The following is a 12,309-nucleotide window of genomic DNA, read 5'->3' on the forward strand; positions in this document are numbered from 1 at the left end:
AATATTCTCATTTTGAATTTGGGGTTTTCATAAGCTGATAATCATCAAAATGATAACAAATAAAGGCTTGAAATATCTCACTTTGCATGTAATGAGTCTATATAATATATTAGTTTCACCTTTTAAGTTGAATTACTGAAATAAATGAACTTTTGCACCATCATTTTTCCAGTTTCACCTGTACAGTATTTGCCTTTATACAGCAAGGATGGTCTAGTGTGCCCGTAAAAACAGAAACTTCTATGCATGCTGAAAGTCTGTCCTCTTGTCAGTGTTGTCGTGTCATGACTTGTCATGTTGTTGAGTCTTATCTTGAGAGTATCAATGCCGTAAACCAGAAGCTGGACATGGAGACTACTGTAGATTTCATAACTTGTATGTACAGGAATAACTTCAATGTTGATCCAGTCAGCTGGCAAATGCAAACACACTTGCAGTATATATGTGTGTGTGTGTGTGTGTGTGTGTGTTTGCTATGGCGTTTATATGGTGTGTTAGAGTGATTCTGCACTTCTAGTGACTGGAAGAACCAGTTCTTGATTAATCACTGCAAACACAGCCGCAAACACAGAGGCGATTTACATGCAGATATAATTGTTTGCATCGGTCCTTCCTTTCGCTGTGGAAACATGCAAGTCACAGTGAACAAAGGAAAGGGTTGGAGACGATTAAAGGCGTATGGGGACGTTTTTACATGGCTGACGACGTGCTACTTCTCCATAACTTAGGCCCAGAAAAAATATATATATATTTTTAACCACCTAAATTAAACTTTTTAATTTTATCCATCTTATTTTTAACCTTCTGGTGCTGTTCGTCAAAAAAAAAAATCTAATTTTTTGCTTCATCGGAATGGTATGAAACTTAGTAAAGGTTTGGGCACTTGCATATTGGGATACATATATTATTTAAATATATTATTTAAATTTTTTTTTTGAAATATGACCTGTATCTAGACAGGCTTTGTGAGATTGCATTATTGTACAGGTGAAACTGGAAAAAAAATTAATATAAAAGTTCATTTATTTCAGTAATTAAACTTAAAATGTGAAACTAATATATTATATAGACTCATTACATGCAAAGTGAGATATTTCAAGCCTTTATTTGTTATAATTGTGATGATTATGGCTTACAGCTTATGAAAACCCCAAATTCAAAATTTGAATATTGTGAAAAGGTTTTCATAAGCTGTAAGCCATAATCATCACAATTATAACAAATAAAGGCTTGAAATATCTCACTTTGCATGTAATGAGTCTGAATTACTGAAATTTGAGGGTATAGGGGGCGTTAAATTACTGAAATAAATGAACACACACACACACACACACACACACACACACACAAATGGACATGATTCGATAAGGTTAAATGGTCCTGAAAAACAGTCACACTTGTATTGTTAGCAGTCAAAAATGTATTACATTTTTAATTTTTTTCACATAATTTCATCCAGTGGAAGTGTTTGGTACTGCAGCCAGACGTAATCTTACTGAAAGCTCATTATTTGAGATATCAAGCAACCTCAAAAATTCGGAGCACAACTTGTTTAGATTTATGACTTTGATTTTCTCACAGTTTTAGTAAAACGTAAAATTAATAAACGTGTTTTTGAAAAGATATATTTAATGCAAAAATTTTAAATGGTATTTTTGTGCTTTTTACATTACGATAAATGTAAAATTTTATAACTTTTTTCAAGTTTACAATTTGATACTTTTTTTTCACTCCAGGAATAATCTGACACGTGTTGTCTTTAAAAAGAGACCGAACTGAAGTCTGTGCTTCCAAACAGGAAGTGAGACGGCATCTTTGCAACGCTTTGGGATGTTGCAATAAATAAATGTGACTTGTTTGGGAACAATGCCAAGTGCTCAGATCACATTAAAGTTCAAACTGTTCATAATCATAATAGATATGAAATTGTCCAAAAGTCCTTCTTTTCTTTGGATTATATTTAATGCAATAGTAATGCAGGTGTACGCCTATTTATATCTGAATGTTATTGCAGTTTTTCTCTATTGTTTACACACATTTTCTGAAAGCATGCCTCATACTCGCAGAACTTGACACACAAATCAAAACACACACACACACACACACACACACAATGGGCAAAACCCCTCAATTCTCCAGCAAAATGAAACTTTACATTCAAAACAATGTTATTTCCTCTCAAAATGATATTTTGTTTTCAAATGACACACACAAACCATCATATGAATAGACATTTATAAGAACCAGTTGAACTGATGTGCTCAATGTAAAACACTTCTTCTCCATTCATCATAATGATTTAGGCCTTTTTGGTTCAGTGTTACACTAACTACAGACAGTACATGCATAAGTGTGTTGTAAAATATTTGAGAATATTGTTTCTATACTCAGAACACACAAATACACGGTAACAAATATATTTTATTTTTCCCACAAAAACAATGTTCATCCCAACCAACACAAAGTTGCACATACAGTACATCGGTCTACATACAGAACAACAGAAGAATTTACTGTATACAGTTACAGTAAAAAAAATCCAATGTTGGCCTCCATTGCTCCACAGAAGAGCTCCTGTTGCCCTTTATGCTAAAGCTTGATTGCTAATCGTAAAACTGTGTGACGGTGTGTGATCATGTGATGAGTCAGTGTGTATATGTGAATGGCTGTGTGTTCCTTGTGAAAACAAGAGATTTTCTGCATGAAAATTGTGCCAAATGCAGAGAATTGTGTGACGTGTTTTGAGAAAAGTGTGTTTTAGAGCTGCAGTCTGAGTGTAAAGCAGGATTTGTGCTTGTATTAGCAGAACTGGTTCAGGGGGTCGGTGCATGAGTGACATGTTGTGCTCATTGTGTCTCAAGTACCAGTATTAGTGTGTAAACAATTGAGAAAAGCTGTTATTTGTCAGATTATTTCGCAATGAATATATAAAGTCAAGTATGAACATTTGTCTTTCCTTTCTGAGATCTTGAAACATGTTTTGGGAGTTTTTCCATGTTCTCTGTCGCTCTTTGCTTGTCAAGCCGAGGCCAAATGTGAATCAGAAATCACAGATATGTGAAATTTAATTGCTTGAAATGCCTGCATGTTTGTATTTTAAATGAATTATTAGCTAAGAGGCTTAATCTCTAAGCTAATAATTCATTTAAAGACGATAAATGCAAACATGAACGGGCATTGCACATGTTTGACATGCAGAATATCATCCCTGGCTCCTGAACGTTAGCAGTAACCGTACTTCTTGTTTGTTTATGCTGGTTTATCTAATAATAGTCTTGTGCTCATCCGTCACCCGGGAGAGAGGATCCACAGGAGATCGAGGAGCATTATAAGTTTTGCATAAATGCACTATGCGCTTTAAGACGGATCATATAAACCTAAACACAATGCAAGACACGAGAGAACATGTTCAGGAAACGGTGCACATTGTGCTTGAAAGCCGATTGTTTAGAATTTAATTTGGAAAAGTCAATTTTTCTCATGCATGGATGATCATATGAGGGTGAGTCCACAATTATTATCATTATTGGTCTACAGATATGCATTTTTAAATGGATCCTTAATTTTTTAAGTTGGCATGAAACTGAAGTTGTGCTCATCTTTTCTTCTCTATCGTGTGGACAGTGTTGGGGAAATGCATTACAAGTAACTTGAGTTACGTAATCGGATTACTTTTTTAAGTAACTAGTAAAGTAACGCATTACTATTAAAATTAAAACAAACTATCTGAGTTACTTTTTCAAATAAGTAACGCAAGTTACTTTGTTTTCCCATTTATTGACTGACAGCTCTCCTGTCCTCATGTGGAGACAAATCAAAGTGCAGAGGTGTGTGTGTGTGTGTGTGTGTGTGTGTGTGTGTGTGTGTGTGTGTGTGTGTGTGTGTGTGTGTGTGTGTGTGTGTGTGTGTGTGTGTGTGTGTGTGTGAACATGATGTTTATTGTAGTTCTAGACTAAATGTGAGCATTTACTCATCTCACTTGCACAAAAAAATATTCAATATTCTTCAAAATGAATAAAATCAGTGAAATGCAGAATCACAATACTAAGCAAACCTCCAATAACTAAATATGTTAAATAAAACATACATTTTTATGCATTTAATCTCAATTTATTGACCAATGTACTTGCTTCTGACCTTCGATGATTCAGTTAAATAAGCAAAAATGACTATAGATAGATAGAAAGGTTTGCTTGTGTGCTTTCCTCTACTGTACACATGTCCTTCAGTCTGAGGATTATTATTTCTCTTTTGTTGTGAAAGGGTCTTTACATTTGCCCAAAAATAGAACTTTTGTGTTATAAAAAAAACAAGCCCAGCTCAGGTGGGAAAAAAAGTAGCGCAAAAGTAACGCAATGCATTACTTTTCTAAAAAAGTAACTAAGTAATGCATTTAGTTACTTTTTAAGGGAGTAACGCAATATTGTAATGCATTACTTTTAAAAGTAACTTTCCCCAACACTGCGTGTGGAGAGAAACGCTTCTGGAACAAGAACAAATGTGGGCGGGGCTTGATTTTCTTTGTGAGGATTGGATTGGATGGTTGTGGTTTGCTATTGGCTGATCTGATGTGAGTGACAGGTTATAGCCCCGCCCACATCATCAGAGAAGAGAAGAGATGCAGCGAGAGGAACTTATTCTGATTCAAGATTGCAGGAACATGAATTTAAAACAATAATGGTAAATCATTAATAATAAACAACGCAATATTCCACACACACAAAAAATATGTTTTGATTTCATCTCCACTGCATTGGTTTTCAACTGCTTGGACTGACATAAATCCCTGATAGACCAAATACTAAAATAACATGCAAGTTACTTCTCCACAATACATGTTGTTGCATAACCACGGCTTTCATTGCCAAGGGAAATCATGACAGTATAATACCTTGTCATTAGAAGCTAAATATCTCAGCAACTGAAGACCTTGCCCCCTATTAAAACACATAATCGGGTGATTTTAAAAGGTTTACGGTTCAGATTTTAAGTGCAACTCACACTTATACCATATCACACACACTTGCCTTAATGCATTTTGTCCAAATAATGTGAGATTTAATGCGGTATACTTCATCTGCACGCTATCAGCTGTCGAAATCATCACGTCTGAACTCTTTCTCTGAGGATGATCAACTTAAGGCCTACATCCAGTTAATGTTACACTGACATGTGATTTGAATACCGTACAGCAGTGTGTACACATTGCAATTGTGTGCTTTATGCCTTTAAACTTGGTGTATAATTGTGAATCTGCACGTTTACTAGACCTCCACAATAAGAACTGAACAGGAATAACCAGTTCTTATGATACAACTGCAAATATAATCCCAACGACTGACTGATGGCGAGGTGTGCGGATGATGAGGACAGACAAGCCCATTTCGGTCAGACATGCATTAAGTTTGGTTTGCATGACAGTCTCTTGCATATGCATTTTTTAATGGATTATTAATTATTAAAGTCAGCATGAAACAGAAGTTGCGTGGACTTTTCTTCTGTATTGTGTCGTATATCGAGTGAAACGCTTCTGGGACAAGAATTAAAAGTGGGCGGGGCTTGGTTTTGTCTGTGTGGAATTGATTGGCTGGTTGTGGTTTGCTATTGGCTGATCTCATGTGAGTGACAGGTTGCCCCGCCCACATCATCAGAGAAGAGATTCTGCAAGAGGAAGTTATTATCATTCAAGATTATTAAAACAATAATGATGTGCACGAAGGAATCATTACTATACTGCATTCCAATATTGAATTTTTAATAGTTCATGATGACTTTAAACATATAGGACGTTTCATTTGACATTTCTTGCTAAATATATTTTGACTAGGGCTGTAAACGATTAATCGCGATTAATCTAATCCAAAATAAAAGTTTGTGTTTACATAATATATGTGTGTGTATTGTGTATAATTATTTTGTATATATATACACACACATGCATGTATATATTTGAGAAATATTTGCATTTATATACTGCATATATATTTTTATATGATTTATATTATATATAAATATAACTATTTTATATATAAATAACACATTTTTCCTAAATAATATATACATGCATGTGTGTGTATTTATTAGGGCTGTCAAAAGATTAATCGTGATTAATCACATCCAAAATAAAAGTTTGTGTTTGCATAATATATGTGTACTGTGTATAATTATTTATATATATATAAACACACACAATCATGTATATATTTAAGAAAATTTGGTTATATTTATATATAAAATATTTATATATAATATAAATTATGTAAATGTATATACAGTATATAAATGCAAATATTTCTTAAATATATACATGAATATGTGTGTATTTATCCATAATAATTCTACACAGTACACACACATATATTATGCAAACACAGACTTTTATTTTGGATTCGATTAATCGCGATTAATCGTTTACAGCCCTAATTTTGACCCATGACTTAACTGCTTCAGACTCTGTAATGCCAAACCCTGGTTTGTTTTCATCAGGTTATTATTGCAGAAGTAATCCCAGGCGACGAGTAACAAGCTCCTCTGAGATCACTCCTGAACAGAAGCACTGATAGTCTCTTCTCAATGCAAGCAATAAACTGAAATCTCTCTCTCTCTTTCATTTCCTTCCTCTCTTTCCCCGCAGCTGTTTGGCCAGCTTTCTAAAATGGATGATGGAGACCAGACCAATGCAATGAAACATATTGGCATGCAAACTGGGTGAAAATGACCTTATCTGACCTGTGCTGTGCTGGCTTTCCTTTTCTCATTTTCTTTCTTTGCTTTGGCATATGAAGCTATGAAAAAGACATGCATACCAAACCATATTAACCAGATTCAATCCCAAACTAAAGGAACGTGCAAGTCAATCAATGCTACAGTGTTCTTGCTAAATTCATGTAATGTTTGGATGTATTAATTGATTTGCCTGACTCAATTATTCGGTGTGATAGAGTCACAGACATTATGATATTACAAGATGTTAATTAAAATATGATTAAAAAATATATTTTGAGTTGACATGCAAGCTAACTGTTAATCCCTCACTGTATTTCTACCCTTTTCTTCAAGCATTATCCTTCTAAAAAGTTATATTTAATAATAAAGTTCAGGTGCTCGAGCTTAGAGCGAGAACTAATACATCTTTAAACGTAAGCATATTCATTTTTCAAATTACCAGTACTACAACTTGGCTGACCCATTGGAAATCAATCAATCATACGCTTTTATTCGAGTGTTGTCATAATGAATGCACTAAAACACACTTTGCGTGCTAACAGGGCGCGAGCGTGACTCGACAAAAACTGAGGGAGGGTTTATAAAAGGAGCCTCGCGCGCGCACTTCAGTTCACTTCAGGAACAGCGCGCGCACACACAGTCTCCAACCCGCACAAGATCTACTACACGAGTAAGTACTTCATGACGGTCACATGCACTTTTGCCTTCAGCTTTAAGTACGCACTGTGTGACCGTGCATTAGTGTCGCGTGCATTACTTACTTTACTTGCTAATAATTGCATTGCGCTGCAAAAACAAACGATAGACGGCGTCGTCACAGTCAGCAGTGTGTGTGGAGATATCCGAGCTTAAGCTGATATTACATAATGTGCAGCTATTAAATAGATCTAACTTACTCGAGTCAATCAATGCACGCATAATACGCTGATATTACATAACGAGAAGATATTTAAATAGATTTACTCAATCAATGCACGCGTACTTTTTCATCGTGTACAAAATATGTGCGCAAATGTTACGTAATGATCCAATGCTCATGCATTGAGACAAAAAAAAAAAAACAATGGCGTGGATTGAGGCATTACTAGTACTATGCAATTCTGTAAACCATAAGTAACCGAACTAGTGTGCACGTCTATCTTTAAAATCTCTGCTATACATTCCGTCTGGTTACTTCCTCTCGGCTGCTTTCATGTGTTATGCAATTTCCTCTCTTAACTGTTTTACTCTATTTTTATTTTTTTACAGTGGCTCCCTACACACTCACATACTTCGCGGTCAAAGGTTTGTATAAAGCTATTTCTTAATCTTGTCACATGATGCGTCTGAAAAAAAAGTCTGGAAAAGTTTTCATGAGCAATGAAGCGGCAAACAAAAGAAGTGCAAGAACTTGCATGCAACACAAGCCATATGCAACTCTTAAAGAACTCATATTTTAGTAGATGAGTGAATGTGCACGCAACTTTAAAATGCACATTATAATATAGCTTGTTGTTTTACTAGTCGATGCATAAATGCACTCTCTCTCTGCTCCGTTCATAATGTTTGGCATCCGGCCAGCTCTTAGTTGTCCACTCAGACATTGTGTGTGAAGGCATTTGCCCTAGATTGGGAATGAGGAGTGAATGGCGGTGAACTTCAGTCTATGCTCTGCTCATAAACTGGCAAATCGCAACGGCTCCTCATGAATGATTGCATGTGAAGTTGTTATCGGTAACCAGTGTTTAAAGTAGTGTTTGTAGTGTAATTTTGTCTGATATGCCGAACTCTGTGCTTTGAGCCATGTGACCGCACACTAAGAGGATTGCACTATAGTAACGCCGTGTCATGTGCCGTCTCCAGGCAGATGTGGAGCCTTGAAGATGATGCTGGCAGACTATGGGCAGCAGCTGAAGGAGAACCTGGTGACCTTTGAGGAGTGGATGAAGGGGGATGTAAAAGCCAGCTGTGTGAGTCTTTATCTTCAAGTGTTAATAATCCATGCATGGGTTATGCGTGTAGCTTGAGCTGACTTCCTTGGTCTGCATATTGATCATGTCTTGCTTGATTTGTTTTAGGTCTTTGGACAGTTGCCTAAATTCCAGGATGGTGACCTGGTCCTGTATCAGTCCAATGCTATTCTGAGGCATGTGGGTCGCAAACATGGTAAAAAAAAAAAAAAAAAAGTTTACCCAGAAATGTAAATTCTGTCATTATTTTCTCTCTAAACCTGTAAACATTTCTTTCTTCTGTTGAACACAAAATGTTGGTAATCAAACAGTTAATGGTCCCCATGACTTCAGTATTAATGTCTATACTATAGAAGTGAATGGGGACCAACAACGGCTTGATTACCAACATTTTTCAAAATATCTTCTTTTATATTCAACAGAAAAAAGAACTTAATTCAGGTTTGGAATAACATGAGAGCGAGTAAATATTAAATAATGACAAACTTCACCACTTTAATGCATCAGAATCAAATCAAGCTTAAGTTTACTTTAAATATGTTAGAATGAGAAATTTGGAAAACCTTTTGTGAAATATACAAACCGAGCATTCTACTCTATCCCAGAATGCAATGCAATGAACCAAAAGTATTATCAGCTAGGGCTGTAAACGATTAATCGAATCCAAAATAAAAGTGTGTTTACATAATATATGTGTGTATTGTGTATAATTAGTTTGTATATATAAATACACACCTGCATGTATATATTTAAGAATTTTTTTTTATTTCTATATAAAATAGTTATATTTCTATATAATATAAAAATATATATGCAGTATATAAATGCAAATATTTCTCAAATATATACATGCATGTGTATTTATATATACAAAATAATTATACACATATATTATGTAAACACAAACTTTTATTTTGGATTCGATTAATCGTGATTAATCATCATCATGATCATTATCAGCCATGATTTATTTAAATTTGCTTGATATTTACTCTTTATGCATTCATTCCTGAGATGATAACTGGATGCCTCTCGCTGATTTAAACATGCATACTGTATTAAATCTTTATTGTGTAATGCATACTACTGTATTAAATCTTTATTGTGTAATGCATGCTACTGTATGTACAGATCTGTCATAATTGATATGGATCCTCTCACACATTCAGGTGCGTATGGAAAGAACGACTGCGAGGCTTCTCTTATCGACATGATGAACGACAGCGTTGAGGATCTGCGCCTCAAATATATTAAGCTGATCTACCAGGAATTTGTGAGTACTGTAAATCTCACAGATGTTCACACACTGGAATTATAACAAATAATCGCCATTTTTGAGCCATTTCAGAGCAAATGCATGATAAATATCAAAGTTTTTGTCAGCGATATGACCCTAGACGTGTGTTATTTTGTGCAGGAGACTGGTAAAGAAGCGTTCGTCAAAGATCTGGCCAACCATCTCAAACCATTTGAAACCATTCTGGCCAAAAACAAATCTGGCTTCCTGGTCGGTGATCAGGTGAGGCTTCCTGTAGAAATACTGACTCATTTTAGCACTTGTTGAATTCGAACCGTCACCAATGCTTCATGTCTCTTCCTCACAGATCTCATTTGCGGACTACAACCTGTTCGACCTTCTGCTGAATCTTCGAGTGCTTTCCTCCACCTGTCTGGACTCCTTCCCGGCGCTCAAGAGCTTCGTGGAGAAGACTTCTGCCCGGCCCAAAGTCAAAGCCCTGCTGGAGAATGACGACTTCAAGAAAATGCCCATCAATGGCAACGGCAAACAGTGATTCCTCCGCTCTAGACCACGTTCTCAAACAATGGCACTTTCTGTTAAAAGGCCTTAACTGGTGCTCTGTGATTTAGCAAAATATCTCGTGTCTTTGTATGAATATGTATTTTATATGTTTAACTGTTTTTGATGGTGTTTACTAACAGAAACTAGTGTCAATTATTATGAATAAAAAAAATTAAACATCCAGAATGGTTTAATTGTTGTTTTTATATACTTTGTTGTAGAATGACACTACACCTATATATGAAATTAAATTGCATTAAAATATAACCACTACTTTTGAAGCACTCTCATGAGCCCTACTGAATATGCATGCTTGTTTATAAATAGAAAGGATGTACAGTAGATAAAATTAACCAGTGATGAGCATTTGTTACTATGAGTTTGATGATATAAAAATATTTAAATGAACATATTTGTATTACATTTTCGTGGTATGTTATATATTAATAGTTATATCAGAAAGTTATTATATTATTGAAATGTATGTTCTATTGTATACAATATTATCAAATATATATAATATTTTTTATAATATTGCACTTTAAAAAAAAAGAGTAAAAAATGAAATAAAATAAAAAAGTTAGCATGTCAAAATATCAGACTTTTTAATCTTAAGTCATAATTATGACATAAAAAGGTGACATTATGACATAAGTTGTCATTTTGACTGTCACAATTATTAGATAAAAATTTATAAATTCGACTTTTCATCATATAAATATGACTTAATATGTCGTAACGATTACTTTTTAATGTCATTGTGATTTTAAAAAGCATGTTTTTTTTTTATTTTCAATGTGACGGAAATGGGCCAGATGTACCAGACTTTGTCTATCAGACTTTTATTTTGTAGCGTCTTCAAAAGGCTTTTATTTGGAAAGTCTTTATCAGGTTTTTATTTTGAAAGCGTTACTTTTTTTTCTCTTTTTTTTTTACAGTATATGGTTATCACTCATGCTTTTATTTTGAAAGCGCTCTCACTCAGGCTTTTATTTTGAAAGCGTTCTAGATCAGACTTTTATTTTGAAAGCGGCTCGATCTGGCGTGTCTCTGCCTTCACGCTTCTGTCATCTCCCATAGCCTTCAGTCTGCACAGTTAGCATTAGCAAGGTGCAGTTTTCTGCAATGTCCTCTGTTGAAGAAATGCCCAACTCCGTGGCGGAGAGTTTGGAGGAGGACGGAGTGGAAGAGGAGAACACTGTGGACGAGGCCGAGATGGAGTACGAGGAGCCCGTTAAAGGAGGTTATGTCTTCTACAGGTGAGCTTAGCAGCTAGCTTAGCATGATAACTCTGAATGAGAGTGTGCGGCTAATCACTCCAAATCGATGTTTAATTTAGTAATTTTCCTCTTTATTATGTTGAATGTCAGCTTTAAGATGACATAGTTCGTTACATACAAGCAATGCACATTAGTGTAACGTTACAGAGAGCTGTATTGGTTATGTTTATGAGTTAACGTTATTCATATTATTAACTGAATCAGGAGCGCTTAAAGATCTGAGTTTTATCAAATCTCGTGAGCAAGTTTTATATATATATATATATATATATATATATATATATATATATATATATATATATATATATATATATATATATATATAGGCTATATATCTTTAGTTAAAACTCGGCAACAACTGTAAATGTGTTCTTCTGATGGTACTTCAGAGTGATTCACATTCACTTGAACCGAATCAATGCGTCAGAATGATTCTTTTGAACTGAACCGAGCAGGATTTTATTAATCGAAATGCGTCTTTTTGATTTAACACTAATTATGGCCGCTTTTATTTCTCATTTTCTGAGTGATTCGTATTAGGGCTGTGCGATAT

The 12,309-nt window shown here is 34.8% G+C and overlaps 2 protein-coding genes across 5 annotated transcripts in view; both read left to right on the top strand.

The window, feature by feature from the left end:
- The first annotated feature begins 7,151 nt into the window (after nt 1–7,151).
- gstp1.2 (glutathione S-transferase pi 1.2) lies at nt 7,152–10,662 on the top strand. Its single transcript, XM_079631818.1, has 7 exons — nt 7,152–7,396; nt 7,975–8,010; nt 8,569–8,675; nt 8,784–8,871; nt 9,845–9,948; nt 10,093–10,194; nt 10,280–10,662. Coding segments are annotated over exons 1-7 (627 nt in total). The 5' UTR covers nt 7,152–7,395; the 3' UTR covers nt 10,469–10,662.
- An 835-nt stretch (nt 10,663–11,497) lies between these two features.
- The window catches only part of fnta (farnesyltransferase, CAAX box, subunit alpha), a 76,561-nt gene continuing 75,749 nt past the window's right edge, over nt 11,498–12,309 (top strand). For all 4 annotated transcript variants that reach the window (XM_079629924.1, XM_079629921.1, XM_079629923.1 and 1 more), the window contains exon 1: nt 11,498–11,735. In XM_079629924.1, the coding sequence (XP_079486050.1) occupies nt 11,602–11,735 (134 nt within the window). In that variant the 5' untranslated portion in view covers nt 11,498–11,601. The remainder of the gene's footprint in view (nt 11,736–12,309) is intronic.

Source organism: Phoxinus phoxinus (assembly GCF_949152265.1).
Source record: "Phoxinus phoxinus genome assembly, chromosome: 12".
Lineage (NCBI taxonomy): Eukaryota > Metazoa > Chordata > Actinopteri > Cypriniformes > Leuciscidae > Phoxinus > Phoxinus phoxinus.

Bases quoted from the DNA above. Each gene is read 5' to 3' on its own strand.
- gstp1.2 (XM_079631818.1), top strand. The intron at 8,011-8,568 runs GTTTGTATAAAG...TGCCGTCTCCAG, and splicing joins CACATACTTCGCGGTCAAAG to GCAGATGTGGAGCCTTGAAG. The intron at 9,949-10,092 runs GTGAGTACTGTA...TATTTTGTGCAG, and splicing joins AGCTGATCTACCAGGAATTT to GAGACTGGTAAAGAAGCGTT.